This window comes from Anopheles arabiensis, chromosome 2 (assembly GCF_016920715.1).
Source record: "Anopheles arabiensis isolate DONGOLA chromosome 2, AaraD3, whole genome shotgun sequence".
Taxonomy (NCBI): domain Eukaryota; kingdom Metazoa; phylum Arthropoda; class Insecta; order Diptera; family Culicidae; genus Anopheles; species Anopheles arabiensis.
In genome coordinates, this window is record NC_053517.1 from 105,377,081 (window position 1) to 105,394,484 (window position 17,404).

General features: G+C 46.6%; 1 protein-coding gene across 7 annotated transcripts in view; it reads left to right on the forward strand.

Annotated features, from left to right (window-relative positions):
• The window catches only part of LOC120901869 (calsyntenin-1), a 91,828-nt gene extending 75,905 nt beyond the window's left edge, over nt 1-15,923 (forward strand). For 6 of the 7 annotated variants that reach the window (XM_040310249.1, XM_040310569.1, XM_040310650.1 and 3 more), the window contains exons 6-9: nt 6,933-9,036; nt 9,130-9,622; nt 12,493-14,445; nt 14,795-15,923. In XM_040310249.1, the coding sequence (XP_040166183.1) occupies nt 6,933-9,036; nt 9,130-9,622; nt 12,493-12,496 (2,601 nt within the window). In that variant the 3' untranslated portion in view covers nt 12,497-14,445; nt 14,795-15,923. Of the gene's footprint in view, nt 1-6,932; nt 9,037-9,129; nt 9,627-12,492; nt 14,446-14,794 lie in introns of those variants that run through there. The other variant, XM_040310727.1, reaches the window with a different exon arrangement.
• The last annotated feature ends 1,481 nt before the right edge of the window (nt 15,924-17,404 follow it).

Consider the following 17,404-nt stretch of genomic DNA (forward strand, 5'->3'; position numbering starts at 1 on the left):
ACAGTTTTCTCCGAACGCATCGAAATCCCTCCGCCGCCGGTCACAGGTGTGTACGCGCGGGTGTGCGCGGAGATTCGTCAATAAAAGGGCCCAAACCACAGGCACAAACAGCATTGTGGGCGATGGTGGTGGTTTAGCCTCCCTCCGATGGCGGCGGAAGCGGCACTGGGACGATTGGGCGAGGAAATATTGATCCCCTTAAACTACATGACAATAAAATACCATCGGCTACGCTCCATCAGACATTCGGAATTTGGCTCCCGGTTTCATGGAAAAGCGTTATTGGAGCGCTTCTCAATTTTCTCCTGCCACTTTGCTCTTCCTTCGCTTGCTCTCGGCCTGTATTAAGCGCCACTCAGAGCTTGCGACACATCCCCGGAGTGTATCTTTAATCACGTTTGACAAATAAATTAATATTCTCCCTCAATTGGATAACTTTTCGAGGCCGACGCGTTTGTGTCCCGCGCTATGACAGCCGAGGATTAGAAGGCCGCTGTTTCTGCGTATGTCTGCCACCTTTAGTAGCTCCTCGACGCCAAACCGACCCCTCAATAAATCCGTTTCTTTAGAACCGAACCATCGCACGCACCATCTTGGAGCGCGCATACACTTTCGCCACGGTGTAGAAGTTTCGCACATCGGCTTCATTACACGTCCCGGGCGTGTGTCTTCGCAATCCTTTGGGATGTTGGGTATCGTGTCGTACCGCTGCCCGAGCGAAACGAGAGCTTCTGCCCCATCCTCCTCCTTTCCCGGTTAACGATGTGAAGCGAACGATAAGAGGCCGCTGATACACGGTTTTGTGTAACGATGAGGCCGCAACCGCCAGCCAGCGCTGCGGGCTATTTCTTTTTGTGCCTTGCGTGCCTACCTTTAGCCGCTCTCGGGTCCTTGTTTGTCTAAGCGGGAACCAGGGATGGCAGGAGGTATTTATGAACTCTGGTGCCTGCCACTCCTGCAAAAAGGAGGTGTAGGAAGTGTACTGGGTCGACCAGCATATTTCTTAGCGGCTTCGTTTGTGTAGAAGTGTACGAGCATCGCCGTCCAATTTTTAGACGAGCGAAGTAGACGGAAGGTGTAGGAAAGGGTAAGCGCATACTTAATTGAATGTTAATCCATGCAGGATCCTTTATCTCTCTCTCTCTCCCGGCACAATTTGGACCCACTTTTTGCAAAAGGCATGATACTACTACAAACACATGAAGCACTGGAAATGTTTGCTGATCTTGCCTCTCTCAGCGCGGCGTTGTATGTGGCTGCTCATCAAAAGATAATGGATATTGAATCATGCCAAGCGAACGATAGAAAAATAGCATCCAACTCGGGGAGTGAGTGGGTGCGGAGAACGAGACTGGTGGCAGCCTGTATGGCACCCCCGTGTATGTAGGAAGGCATGTGTCCAATGCATGGGCAATATGAAAGTTTACAATTTTACTACAACCACGGTGGTGGGGTAGCTTCGCCCGCTGCACGTGTTTTTCTGCTCGACTCGAGGATTGGTTTTTATAGAGCGCGCCCGCCCCACTGATGATAAGGAACTTTATTGTTGATGTTTTTCTTTCCCCCATTGGGGGGAGACAAGAGAAGCCAGCGAGAGAGTGGTAATTTGATACAGAAGACTGGAGAGGCTTTTCATTTTGTATAATTGAGGCTACAGGCTTGTAGAAAAGACCGAAGGGAGAGCTACTTCATGGGAATTGATTTTCCATTGTAGATTATTGATATAAACAGATTATTTGAGTTTGAGTTGGTTTTTTATGATTAATTTAATAAGGTAATCTAATAATGATAATATAAATAATGTTCATGTATGTAATGGAACATAGTCATATAACTGTTTGAATAGAGTATCGGAAAAACGCCAGCGTCTAAAACTGGAATCTCAGTTTAAATAAGAGAATTGAACTTACGACGTCCAGAGCGTAAGACCGCTTGTCTTGCCCCTGCACCACGGCTGAGGTGCTCATGTCAATCGATTGGAGACCCATTTAAATCTCAGTTTCAGGAACTGCTCTCACTACTTCAGTTGCTTTTACATGTATAAGTGAGAGCATGTAATTACTTAGAACTTACTTTAAACCATTTTCTTTCGAATATTCATCTTGTAATGCTGAAATTTGTCACGAGCTCTCTACCTTTCTTTCTCTCCCTCTACGTCTCTCCCTTTCTACCTCTTACCCTCCATTCCTCGCAGTTGTGAAATTGTTTGCCCAAAGAAATTGAATTTTCCAACCCCACAGATCTCTTCGTGCGCGTGTCAAAAGAGGGGGCCAGTCAGGCATGCTTTGATGTCGTCCTGACCTGACCCGAAAGTTTGCTAGCAGGCTGGAGTGCCTGCCTTCTTTTTTTTCTTCTTCTTAGGATGCCTCGTTGCACTAACCAACCATACCCTACCGCAGGGTGAAACTTTGCAGACGGGGAAGGCTCACCGACCCGACCCCTCCGACACGGTGAAGCTCGTGGCACCTTTGAATCGTATATCGCGTATTCTACCCGTGGTCCGCGAGCTCGTACTTTGCAAAAGCTAGCCTGGCAGTGTGGTGGTACCAATTGGGCTAATCTACTTTGCATTTCACTCTGCATAATGTACGTTTATTTAGTCGGTTTTGTGTGAGTGTGTCTTTTTTTGTTGGAGACTGTTCGATTTGGAAGGTTTCCAATGTTTCCCAAACAGCTGAATGACACTTTAATATTTAAACTTCTTTTTTGTCTAAAAAGAGCTGGTTCGATAACGTGTTTTGTACCACACACACACAACACAGGTTACTTTGGCAATAAATTGTAAAACAACGACCTCGTCGTGGTGCCATTCGGTTGATTTCTTCCAATTGAAATTGCTTTTAATTCCGGCCGGCGCGCTATACCACCGGTGCTGCCCATTAACACTTGATGCAATAAATAATCCGCAACTTTTGGCGCATTTTCATTTCGCAACTTTTTCCATCGCGTGTGTGTGCCCTATAGGTGTATAGGTTGCCGTCTCAGAACTTTGTGTTCTCTTTCCTCTCTTTATGCTTGCTACTTTCAACATCTGATGACTCACTTTTCACCTGTGAAGGCTGCCACCGTTCACACAAGGCGACCTCGTGGACCTCGTGCTTTCAGGTTGGAAATTTATGAGCTTCCCACCCAGACGGACGGCTATAATCGATGGTGGTGGTGCAAAGAATTCGATTCTTCGTTCATCAATAGGGTGTATGTTTAGCGTTTTGCTGTGTAGCGAACGCTTGTATCGGTTGGTGAAACCTCGGCAGCTTGTTAAATAGCACACGGGAAGTGTGTGATACGGCCGCGACGAAGGTGATGGAAACTAATAGCCAAAACAACAACCCAACCCCCGTGCGGATAGTGTAGTACATGGAGCCACTTAACTGCTTGCTAGGTGTTATTTCCCATCGAGGAAATTAGTAGGGAACACGTGAAAGAGGCACATGCTTGGGAGAAACGGTTCAGAGCTTTATTCCCACTTTCCGATAAAAGCTTCAACCCTCTCAAAGGGCTGAGAAGGGACACGCTTCCACCAATCGATCGAAAAGGTTCACCCAAGTCGTCTTGCGTAACTTCTACTGCCCTGTACCCCGCTAGGTTTGGAGCATTCCTTCCCCCCTTTTTCCCATCCTTCAATCAGCGCAATCGCTTTCGGGGACTAGTTTTTTAGTTTGGAACTGTTGTACATACGCAAACATCAATCATGTCAACAAAACGGCAGTTTTGTGCTAGCAAAAGCAAGGTGTGGTACCATCAAACGGCGGACGGATGATGCCGCCCGTTCCCGTACCGTATCGTCATGCCCCGCGGCGGTCATGCAGCGGTCGCGTTTCGTTTCCGTTCCGTTTGCCCACTGGTTTAGCTCATCGATCACATCACGGTTCACCGTACTGCGGGTCTTCGTTAGCTAGTTTTTCCTTCCCTTCACATTTGCCAACCCAGCATTGAGCGCTAGAAATCTTTCCGGGTCCATTCGGGTGCGAGGGAAAACGGGGGTCAACGTTTGCATTTCAAATTGTCGACGGCGTTTGTGGTGGACATGGTGCGCTTACGGTATAAGGGTCCGGTGTCCAAGGCGCCCTTGGAGCCAAAAATTTGTCACCCATCTACCACTGTGTCGCTGACAACAACTCTGTGTGTATGTGTGCGCCGGTGTGCTTGTGGGTTTCAGCCTTTTCAGGTGTTTGCTTCTCGTTTTGATCGTTCGATTAGTTCCGCCGCCCAAACGCCGGGGTGCAAATGGGCACAACGAAAGTGAAATGTTTATGACATGCTGGGCGTCAAATGGACGAACTGTGGTGGAGATCGTTTCGATATGATTGGTAGAATAATAAATGTGAGGCTTTATATACTTTTGTTATGGGGCTTGAGTAGTACACCAGCTATGGCTTTTTCAGAAGTTCTCATAGTTGTGGGACACTTTTTCGTCTCTTTCTTACAGGAAATGAACTTTATATGCTGAGAGATAGACCCTTTTTGGACAAATCTAATAGGAAGTTTCCAATGATTCTGTTGGAGGTGCCATTTCCATCTTATAATGCTCTTTTCGGATAAGACACAGTGAAGAAAGTGTCCCACAACTTTGAGAGCCCCTGAAAACCTCTTGAATATGTTTCATCATGTGGCTGATTCTGTAGCAAAGTCCTTTCGTTCTCGGAAGGTAGATGTCTTTTGCTCGTTTTTTATGTTCACTACCAATCATCTAATATGGGTAATAGAAACTTTTGTAACTATTTGTATCCCGAAATGATCCTACTTCTTGAAGAATTTGTAATTTTCTCTTCAAATTCATAAAATTCGTTTCTGCTAGCAAAATTGAAGCACGAATCCAATCTTTCATCGTGTTTGTTGAACTAAATTGACTAACCGCATCACATATTTTTTAGACCTTCTTTTTTATTCACTAAAAATAACCTTTGGTGCAACGAGGAAAACAGTTCCAAAACACACCACCACCCACTTACCACCCCAATCCCCCTTTCTTTCTTTCATCCTGATCGAATTACGTGTTACAGTTGTTCTAGCTCAGCTCGCTCTATTTCATTCGTTTTCCCTTACATTTTGCGCTTCTATCTCTCCCTCGATCACGCGCACCTCAACGGAGAATAAATTTTCGGTAACGATTAGCATGGGAAAAACTAATTTCCACGCTGGCTCACATCCACTCCTCTGTCCGATATAAAGTGTGTGTTTTTTTTCCTTCCTGTTCTTTTCTGGAAGCTTTTCGTCATCGTTCTCGTTTTGCTTTCTTTTTTTATAATCGCTTGTTTGGTACTGACTGGCGTCTGAAAGTTGTTATTTGCCCAGCCCAATGCGGAGATTGGATCGTTTCCCTGGTGGTAGTGGTAGTGGTAGGTGTGATGGTCAAATCCTGACTAAAAACCTTTTCGGAAGCTTGTCGGTAAAAATCGATATTACAGCAGCATACTGTGCTACAACACTCTTCCTCCGTCAATGAGGCCTGTCGTTACGACGAGGCTGTGAAATGAAGTAACTCTAACAAATGGTAGGCCCTAGCAGGCAGGAAAACTACCTCCGTAGGCACAGTGCGAGGTAAATATAGAGAGATTGAGAGAGAAAAAGAGAGAGAGAGAGCGATAGAAGAGCTTTATTACATCGGAATTGGAAATGGTCTGCGTTTGAAGCGCTCTGGAGCGAAACTTAATCTTACCTTTTTAATCTGCCTGACCCCACCTTTACCCCACAATTCCCTCCTACACACACAGCGCGTGACGCATTCCGATTGCCACGATAGTAGTGGGCTTAGCCAATCGGGTTCGCCATGGGGGGGTAACGATCACATTTTGGCCATAGTCATGCCTCCCTCCACAGCTCATTGATTGCTAAATGTCGTTGTATTTCATGCCGTTGCCGTTGCGGACTCTATTTTTGGACAGGGGTCCAGCTCCTGTCCTGAGTTCGGAGTTTCCATCGGTGTTAAAGTCTAATCTCAGTCCAGTTCTCCTCCTTCTGGCGGGGTCCCCGTGATTGAAAGCAAATCGAAGGATATTTACCCGTTTTATTTATCGCAGGATGAGGAATCGGAAGGGGAGGTTGGTGAAAATGTTCGACGCTTCGTTATCGGCAAACCCGACGAACCACAACTAGTGGTTATGTTTTACTGTGGCACATTGAATGTCTGCTCTCTCTCTCTCTCTCTCCCAGCAGTCTCGGTTGTGTAAAGTTTCGGTTTCATTACACGGTTTTACATCGGCACATTACTGTTTACGGGTCCCTTCAACCAGCCTTTCGATGGTGGTGGTTTTGTGGGGCATTTATTTACGCTTCGTTGCGTGTACAATTCATCTGCTGGGAGATGTTGCGTCATTCGTACACGTGCTGGGCTGAACTCGTAATCCTTTCGGGAGGTTCAATCATCGCAAAGAGTTCTTAAAATAACTAATCAGATTAATGTAGGCTAAAGCTTATAATTATAAGAAATCTATTCCAATCAGAGGAAAGCCAATGGGTCCAGTGGATTCAGTTTAGTGATGTGCTCTTTGGAGCGCACCCACGATTCCGATCCGATTATGGGACAACTTCGGACGACTCCGGACGAATTCGAACGACTCCGGACGACTCCGAACGACTCCAGATGACTCCAGATGACTTCGAACAACTCCGGACGACTCCGGGAGATTTCAGACGGCTCCAGACGATTCTGAACAACTCTGGATGACTCCAGACAACTCCGGATAACTTGAGGCAACTACGAATGACTCAGAACGCCTCCGGATAATACTGGGCGGACCTAACTTTCGGAGTCGGCTCCGAAATTATCGGAGTCGGATCGGAGTCGACTCCGGATTTTTGCCAACTTTAACCATCACTAGTTCAATTGCTGCTTCAATTCTTAGAAATTCAACCATGAAACGATGACTAAGCCATAATTGAACCTCTTCAAATCTTGAGATCTAATTACATCTTCTCTTCTCTTCTTCCAGGTTGACGAGGGCCGCCTCTATCAGGAGATAATCCGCGTCGAAGCAACGGACAAGGACTGTACGCCCCTGTTCGGCGATGTGTGCAAGTACGAGATCCTCACCAACGACCAGCCGTTCACGATCGACAACGAGGGCTCGATACGCAACACGGAACCGCTCTCGCACAAGATCTCACACAATCACATCCTCTCAGTGGTCGCGTACGACTGTGCGATGAAGCAGTCCGCCCCGGTCATGGTGAACATTCGCGTGCGGCGCGTCTGCGAGGCGCACGTGATGGGTGTGGCCGAGCGCATCGACTACGTCGCTAACTCCATGGAAAGTGTGTCGCTGTTCCCGAAGATTCACCTCGAGCTGTGCGATATGCAGTGCAAGGGCGAGGACATGGTCATCCAGTCGTCGGTGTCGCTCAAAACCAAGCACATCTCGTTCGGTTGCGATCGGGACGCGAGCCAGTGTTTGCGTCGGTTGAGCGAAAGCGGCAGTGGCCGGGAGCGGGACGGCGATGGGCTGGTCGATTTGCTGCAGAAGAACACGGACTGGACGAAGGATCTGACGTACGACGAGGGGGCGGAAGCGATCTTCCACTTTGACGGTAGCTCGGGCGCGATTGTGCCGAAGAATGTGGTACAGCCGCAGGACTTTGCCGCGCACCAGTTCAGCATCGTAACCATGTTCCGGCACAACAGCATCGTGAGCACGGACAAGCACACGAAGGAGCACATCGTGTGCAGCGCGGACGACCACAAAATGAACCGCCACCATATGGCGCTGTTTGTGCGCAACTGCCGGCTGATACTGCTGCTGCGCAAGGACTTTAACGATGGCGATTTGAACATCTTCAGCCCGGCCGAGTGGCGCTGGAAGATACCGCAGGTGTGCGACAACGAGTGGCACCACTACACTATCAACGTGGATCTGCCGAAGGTGGACCTGTACATCGATGGCATTCGGTTCGAGAGCAACGTGGAGGACCGGCACAGCAATCCGGAGGTGATCGATGACTGGCCGCTGCATGCGGCGCACGGCATTAACACGACGCTTGCGATCGGCGCTTGCTACCAGGGGTCGGAGAACCGGCTGAAGCACGGGTTCAGTGGGGATATTGCGGAGATTAAGCTGTCCACGCGCAAGGTGCTGACGGCGAGCCAGATCCGGTGCGGTACGGACTGTGCGGAGAAGTTGCTGCCACCGGCCGACCACTACCTGGAGCCGGAGCAGCAGATCCAGTCGAACACGCAGATGAACAAGATCATCATCGAGGGCAGCAACAAGACGAACATCGAGCAGCTGCTGCAGCAGATCCAGTACATCAACTCGAAGGAAAGCCCCACGATCGGGCGCCGCAACATCCAGGTGATGACGACGGTCAGCTGCCCGAACAAGAAGGCGATCCGGCTGCCGACGATCGACACGTACATTATGGTCAGCTCGGCGGGCAGCAGCCTGTCCGGGGGCAGCATGCTTGCGTCGGCCACCTCCTCGTCCTCCTCGTCCGGGTTGTACAACAAGATACTGGTGGATAAGCCGCTCGCCACCGACCAGAAGCCGCAGATCGTGATCAGCGGCAACTCGAACCATCTCGTCTCGTACCCGGACATTAAGGAGGGCGTCAAGATACTGGCCCAGATCAACATCAGCGTCTACACTGGGAAGGATATTCGGCCCGAGCTGCAGAAGCTCGATTCGTGCAATGTGAACGTGTTCCCGAGCCTGAACCCGGACCACGAGGAGATTACGATCGACGATAAGGACGGTGCGGACGAGTCGCTGTTCAAGTTCGACATCAAAACGCAGATCAGCAAGGAGGGCGTCGAGATGATCGGGTACGACACGATCGAGAACTACCAGCACGTGCTGAAGTCGCTCGTGTACATCAACAAGAAGCCGGCCTACTACCTGAACCGGGTGTTCAAGCTGACCTGCTCCCAGGTGGACGACCACTTCCGCAGCGCGGAGTACACGCTCACCCTGACCGTGCTGCATCCGAAGCAGCAGCCGACCTCGTCGATTGCTTCCGCCTCCGCACCATCCTCCAATGTGTTGCTGGCCATCTCGACCGCCCCATCGGAGCAGCATCCAGCCGTTGCGGTCGATTCGCATGGTAAGAGTCTACTGGACGTTAATGTCTCCTGGGTGCATGGGTTACATGTTTCTAACGTTTCTCACAACTTCCTTTTCTCTCCCACCGCCACAGACAATGCAAACCAGTACGCGCACGTAATGCTCCACTCGCACGACGTCCAGGAGTCGCAGTCGAAGGTGCGCAGCAGTGGCGGCGCCGCCCTGCTCGGCCACGAGAAGCTCGCCTCGTCCCACTCGACCATGTTGATCGTGGTCATCTGCGGCTCGTTCGTGCTGCTCATCTGCGGCGTCGGCATCGCCCGTCTGCGCAACAGCAACGCGGCACTGGCGGGCGGCAGTAGCGGCCATGGTGCAGCGGGCGGCGCGGCCGGCGGCAGTGCGTTCGCGCGCAACCTCACCGACAAGCATCTGCCGTGCCCGAAGGTTGCGCCGGACCAGCAGCTCGACTGGGACGATTCGGCGCTCACCATCACCATCAACCCGATGCAGCACGACGCCCTGTCGGACGAGAGCTCCGAGTCGGACAACTCCGACTCCGAGGACGAGGAGGTGCTGAACGGGCGCTACAAAAACGTCAGCCAGCTCGAGTGGGACAACTCCACAATGTAAGTGCAGTGCGCCGGCGGCGAGCAATCGGAAAATCCCTTTCCCCGTGGGATGATTGAAGAATCTACCGAATGTGTCCTGCTTTTTTGCGCGTGTGGGTGTGTGGGTTTGCACAAGGATGGACAGCTTTTCCCAGCAAATCCCCATTGTTATTACTATTCAAATGGGTTTGCCTTTTCCGTTCCGGGACGGATCCCCGGGATGGGGAGGGGTTTTGCACAACGTAATCAACGCAACCACTCCACTTTTCGTCTGGTTTGCTGTCTGTCTTCGTTGCGGGACAACGTGACACACTCGCTTTCAGGCAATCGTTTGCTTACGGAAGCGTTGCGGAACCGTCCTTTCCTATGTGTGGATGTGTCCGAGGTGTTTTTTTTTTTTTTCTTCTGTTCGTCCACTCCATTCGGAATGGTAACATTTCAAAAGCAATTCCACAGAACCCTTCCGCCTCAGAGCACTCTCGCCGCAATTGGATCCCTTTTGCGACTTTAAACCATTCCGTGGGGCCAAATGGAAGTGACGCTTCCTCTTTTCAGTGAATCAGCCAGGATTCACAGTCGTTTGGACATCGCTTTTTTCTCGAAGTAATAATGAACTCCCAATCACGTTCAAGTGCGTCCGCGTGAGCGTACACGTACACCCACGGGTGTTGAGGTTTTGGGAAATAATGGATAATGGATGGAAGTTTTGGACGTAAACGACCGCACTACAGAGTGGTAGTAGTAGTAATAGTACCAACAGGAAATGTCCGGGAAATGTGTGTGTCCTTTCGTTCGCTGAATTGCATGTGATGGATGAAATGGAATACCGCATTGCCCTCGGCAAACAGAAACCTGGTTGGTTTTGCAAATTTTTCCAATGAAATTCACAGTGGGCAATATTTCACCGCGGCCTGTGGAGTGTTTCTTGTTATGGGTTGCGCTCTGACAATGGTATAGTGTGGTAGATATTTTGTAATAATTGTACTGTGCTTTCGCACGATGCTATTGTAGCAAACTGGACTGTGTTATGCAGTGTGTTACATACGTTCAATGAGATAATCATAATTTTAATGCTTAATTCCAGCAATAGGAGCAGTCTGAAGGGCTTTTGATTATTGTGCAAAATATCAACTTTATTTCCCATTGAAAATCCACATTATATTAAACTAATGCCACAATTTAGTGGAACAGTATGAAACCTGTTAGTAAGCTTCTAACACAAACTTTATCCAAACGTTGGTGAGGTAAGCCTTCAACCAACAAAAAAAACCATCCAAAAAAGACAACCTCAACCTCGTCGTACATTATTCTTGTTCCAGCTGATGCTGTGCGGCTTCCGAACGAACGAGAAACGGTGCGCCGTGTGATTAATGAACGTATTAATAATTCATGAAATTGGAACTGCTGGAGCCGGCGGTATCAGTTTGACAACAGTTGAATAATTTCTGACAGTTGGTGGCTTTCTTTCTCCCCCTCCTCACGGTGGCACCTTCTTTGTGCCCACCACCCAACGGTGGGGAGAGGAAAGAAATGCAAAAGCTCTTTGGCAGCAAACTTGTTACTGGGCTGACAGCAGAAACTTGTATCCTTGCTCTATCCGTCAAAGTTTTCCCCCAGTGTGTGTGTGTGTGCGCACTTCTACCCGAGCTCTAGGAAGCTTACGGGTTAAGATGGAAACCCCCTTTCTCCATCATTTAATTCAATCCCATCTTCATGTCTACTGTTAAAACCGGGTGGAAGGATGGAATGATTAACTCATGCCCCCCTGCCCGACCGTATTCTTCGACCTTTTGGAAAGCCGTGTATTGGCCGATATGGTTTTGACGTGGTGTTGCAAATTTGGCATCAGATTGATCCAGCGGGAAGACGGAGGAACACAACTGTTGGCATAACACAGCGTTCGCGGGAAAGGGAAGCAACATACTGGGACCGGGCGATGTAAATGTTTCTTCCCGAGAATGTGTGGTAACACAATTATGCTACAAGGGAGGTTGGTAATTCTGTGTACTTCGTGTGCAGTTCGTACGAAAATGGCCCCAACAGAGAACGCGTAACATGGATTGAGAGATAATTTGCCGAATCGATTGATTGTTCATGTTCGGAAGCAAAAGCAGCAAATTGTAGTTTTGTTTTATTCACACGAAATGCCTTAACTTGATGGTTTTCGGGCTGTTTACTCGAACTCCATTTGAGCTGCATTTAATTAAATAAGTGTTTAATTTAATCTCACAGAAAAACGCTTGTTGCGTGTGAAGGCAGGGCCCCGTTTGAAAGCAAGCCAGAGGGTGATGGTTGGATTAGTGGTTGGTTGGATTAGGATGGATTTAACCCAATAGTTTACAGTAATTTTAGTACAATAAAGCTACACAGAAGCACCAGCTACAGTTCAACTTCTATTAATGGTTTTTTTAAATTGATTTATTTTCAATCCTATCAAAAAAACGCTTCAAAGCTCCAGCTACAGCACACACGCGGGTCAACCCCTAATACCTGTGGGAAATAAATCATGCACGGGACAGTGGGAGAAGCAACGTATCGGAAAATCTGAAATCTATTACGCTAATTACCCGCTCGATCGTTTCTAGTAAAATGGGGTTTGGCTAACATTGGGAAAGCATATGCTAACAAAGCACCAACACACACGCTCTCACGTGGTTTGCCAAAGCTCTAGGGCGCGTGCTAGAGATCTATCGGCCTCGCAAACAAAGCTAATGATGGTCAATAATAACCTGATTACACATTAAATCACAATTGTTTGTTCAAACCATGCCGAGTTGGGTGGGGGTTTGAATGCCCAAAACGGTGCCGTGATGCTATCGGGAAACCGAATTTGCACAATTACTGTTAATCCCAATCGCTAATGGTCCCTTTCTTCTGTCTCGTTTCAGCTAAATGGAATATATCAAATATTTTAAAGTATGACAGATTTATTACAAACATCCACAACAAAAGCAGCTGGCGCAAAATTGCAAACAGAAAAAACAAACACACACACATACACAATTCCCCTCTTCTTTCTCCCCTCCTGCTGCATCATTATCAACCCCGCGAGGCAGTGTAGTCAGCAGCCGCAGCAACAGAACAGTGGAGTGGCCATTCATTTGCAAGCAAAAAGTATTTACCCCGCTCCCGGCTCTCCAAGTACCACCATACAGGCTAAAAAACTACACCTCTAAAAATATATATACAACTGAACATATAGATATATATACATACATGAATTATATCAGCAGCTCTATACTCTCATGCATACCGAAAAAGAACATTATCCCCCCCCATTTTCCCTCCGCTTTCGACGCAACAAGGTTAAAGCATGAAACCACTAATACACACACTCAGCAGCAGCAGCAGCGGCATTGCGTGGAATTTAAGTGCGACAAACTGGTGTGGTGAACAAATTTAATAACTTCAGACCATCCCATCCCGCATATCCCCGCCAGTGAGCAAAACCAAGCCCACAGCCTGGTCTGAAAGATAACAGAACAATCTGACAAACCACCATACAACCAACCAAACACGGGAATGGTCACTTGCAGACTGCTTCTTTGCCCTGATAGGGCTGACGGGGATGAGGAAAGTGAAAATCACCAGCCACCAGCACCGGAAAACAATACGCAATGTACTTACAATGCTGCACAACAATGTGCATAACGCAAATGCATGCAAATGAGTGGTAAACAAATGTTCCAAACTCTACTCCCTCCCGCCTCCATTAATCCAAAACCGCCGCCACGGCGATTTCGATTCCGTTTTTTTTTTGTCCGCCATTGCTCGGGAAAGCAAAGCAGAGGGCAGAAGAGTGCGGTGCAGAACAATTCCACGCACACGAGCGCAGCTGCCGTGCGGCGCCATTCATTAAAAAAAAAACAAGCAACAACAACAAAAAGTCTAGAAATCAGCTTAATAATATGAAAAAAAACACACACAAATGGATTATATATTATTAAAATAAAAGAAAAGTCTACAAGAGAGAAACAAAATGTAGCTATACGGTACATTGCGGAGGGTAAGGAGAAAAAACGGGATGCGCGTAGAGAAGAGAGAAAGGAGAAAATGAAAAGAAGAAGAAAGAAGGAAAGACGTAATAGCTAAAAGGATGTAGCCGAAGGATAAACGTAAAACGTGTGTGTGTAATAGTGTGTGAGATGTATAAAATTGATTAAACAGAAACAAAACAATGGATGTAGGAAGAAGAACGAGATGGTGAAAAACACAACAACACAAAAAGAATACACAAAAGAGGTCATTTATTCAAGTGCAACACAGTCCGTCTCTGCGTGTAATGAGTGTGTATGTGTGTGTAATTTTGTTTTAGTGTGCGCGTGTCCCTTATATACTGCTGAGCCAGTTCCAGGATGGCCACGCGAGGAGGAAACCCGCACACACACACATACGTATTTCGTACGATTAGTAGTGGAAAATAGGGGGAGAAATGAAGCGAACAGCACACATACACACAGCACAGAAACATTTTATGATAAGACGACTACTAAACCTATCATTAGTACTATCGGCGCTATTACTTCACTACTGGTATATCCCCCACGTGCAGCTATCACAAAACAACAATTACTACTACCACTGTGGAAGTCACGTGTGTGTGTAGATAAAGAAGCCCCACTAACTACTACTGGCTACTACTGGCTACTACTCACGGTGTAACCGACATCCAGCTATGTCGCAGCTTTTCCCGCGCTCCTTCGAAGTAAACCGGCACACCGACTTTGTGGGGATATCGTTACTGCTGAGGCCATTCCAGCGCACTTACTTCACAATATGAGCGCGAAAAAGAAAAAAAGGCGAGAAGAAACCCTGCAGCAATGGACCCACACAAATGAGAGGTTAGTTTTTGAGGTACATTGTGGGAAAGGAAGGAATTTGCGATGGTTATTGTATTGGATGCCCTTAGTGTATAGTGTTAGTTTCATAGTACACAGTTTCAGTAAACAGATGGCGCTACTTTCAGTCCGATTTTTTAAACAATTTCGACCCCAATTTGCCTTAAAAAGTTCACCTTGAAGTGACAGTTTAAAGATGAGACCGTGGCGCCATCTGTCTGTCAAACTGGTAACTAACTACTGCCGAGAGCCGATCTCTACAGTAACCTCCAAAAAAAATCTTCTCCAAAAATTAATCGAATTTGGAAATCATGTTATATTTACACTTTTTTGTCACTCTCTTTCCTTTTAGTGTCACTTTTTGTCGACTCTGCAACCCTTTCGTCAGCTGCGAAAATTGCAGTAAAGAATCATCAACCGCTGGAGGACGCAGCCACACCATGCTGGGATTCATTTCTTTACCAAGAACGAACCGAACGCACGACGCACAATGACGCAAAACGATGCCCCGGGAAAGCTGCTTTGTTATTGTATTGTTTGTTTGTCCTTGCTCGTGTTAGATTTGAGTGGTGTGTTCCCTCAGATTAAGAGTGGCGAGATGTGTGTAGTGCGTATAACGAGAGTCATTAAGTTGCGGTAGGCTTTTGTGGAAGAAAACTAGAGAAAAGTGTCTGTTGAGGACACCCTAGATCCATTTTGTCAGTTTTTTTTTATTTTACATGCATTCAGGCGCATAGTATTTTTAAGAAGCTGAGATCTCTACGATCTTTAGCTCGGCAAAACGGATGTTCATTTTATAATTTGCACGCTTCAAACCCAGCCTGAGGATTGAATTTTCACATGTTGGCATATTATTTTCGTGTGCCCGTGTTGCTGCACTGTGTGAGTGTGATTTTAGTAAATCAAGTGGTCGTTTCTTAGTGTAAACTGCCAATTATTTCCTGTAAAACACAGTTCGCAGAGAGTGTTTTTCGCATAAAAGGATGGCGTTAGAATTATAAGCTTTTTTTAAATCCTATTTTCCCATCCATCCTTCATGCTGTGTGAGCTCCTCCATAGCATTGGAAGGGCGTTTTTACCCCCAAAATCCCAGTTAATGCACGCCGCTCGGTGGTTTCATTTGCTGCTCCGGAAGGACACACAAAGGTTGCACCTCCCATCACCACCACCACCTTCTCATACTTGCTGTACATTTTTATCACATTGTTTCCTGTTTTGTTTCATTCAATTTTTCTTTTGCTTTGCGTTGTAGAGCCATTCGTCGAGGCGTGTGAAATGATGTTAGAGAAGAAAGGGCATATGAAACACACGATCACGTAAAACAAAACAAAACAAACAAAAACTGTTCTTCATTAAATGGCCATTCAACAATTGTAGCGGCGCTAGGTGGAAGAAACTACACACACGCGCAAAACAAGAAGTATTGTAAATGGAAGTATAACAAATAAAGAAGCGATGGAAAAACAAGCGAAAACACAAAACACAACGCGGTTCGATTGAACAAAATTGCTAGTAGAAGGAAGTTGAGAATTCTCTGGAAGAAGAGAGGCGAAAAAAGCGAAAGGAAACTGATCGCATTTGTGTAAGTGTGTCCTTGCAGTGTGGTAGCAATTAAGCCTGTAATACGGTAGTAACGTTAATCCTCTCCTGTTCCATGTCATTCTGTTTCTTTGTGCAACTGTCCTTTACTTTCTCTCCTTGCCCCATAACTCACGCATTAACATATCGTACTTATTGGTAAGCTTATTTAGCGAAAGGTAAAACCCCACAGCTAACAAAGAAAAACTCAGTGCATCCTGTGCAAATGTGTCCAATATGTATGTCCGTATGTATGTAAGTGTGCATGTGTGTATGTGTGTGTTAGTGTGCGTACGGGAGATTTTGCGTGTGTGTGTGTGTATGATAAGATTATATACGCGCCACGTGGCAACAGATGAAGAACATAGCCTAGTAATAAGGGATAGTAAAGGTGCGGGTTGAAGTTTGTCGTGTTTGTCGTGATCGCAATCGAACACAAGAGCGCTGGCACTGACCGAAGGGAAAGGAATTTCGTCCGAAAGGTAGGGTAATAATCTCTTAGTAATTAGATCTACATTAATGTTACTTTCTTCTTTTAATGCTTTTTTTAATCCAACTTTTTATTTCTTTTTTTAGAAAATCAATCATTTGTGGAATATTTAATCACAAATAAAAGAAATATTATCCTCTACTCCAACGAGAGCATGTAAAACGTCTCCCCTTTTTGGAATATTGTGGAAGTACTATTGTAAGCAGTTGATTCCCCTTGGTAATGCTTTTTTTCGTCCTCGACTGTAGTTGGCTTCACCGAAATTTGTACGAACCAATGAACTGCGTATAGTAGGCGGCGACAAGATTGATCGAATTGTAAGAAAAAGTATTGCGTTCAATCACAGTAGACGACGGTTTGCATTCGTTTCATTCACACAATTGCTCTCCTCTCCCCCTCTCTCTCTCTCTCTCTCTGTCACACAAACACACACATAATCTTTCTCTCTTTCAGCTCAGAAACCGTCCAGGGAATGAGAATGTGAAGGTGTAAGGAAATTGGAAATGAAGAAATAATGAATTCCACAATCAAGAATAGGCAAACTCGATAGCATTTCGTTTCTCCTAAATCCAAAACACCTAGCTCGAGCAAACCTACACAACACAATGTCAGAAGCTGTAGAATTAATGTTTGCAGTAGCTTCTTCTGTTTATAGTAAAGTGTTGATTATTTAAAAAAACGGAAAAAAGTGCAGCCAGGTGACCAAGATGAGTGACGTAAAAGCTAAGCTAATACTCTACAAATCTCCCAAGAATTCAATATATTTAAATGCAATTGTTTGTATTGAAACTAAGAACACAGCAACTAAGTAAAACAAATGCTAATTTTGGGTGTATCATTGTGAGTTTGTGTCCGTTGGGACATGTTTGCAGCGATCAAAAAAAGCACAACCAG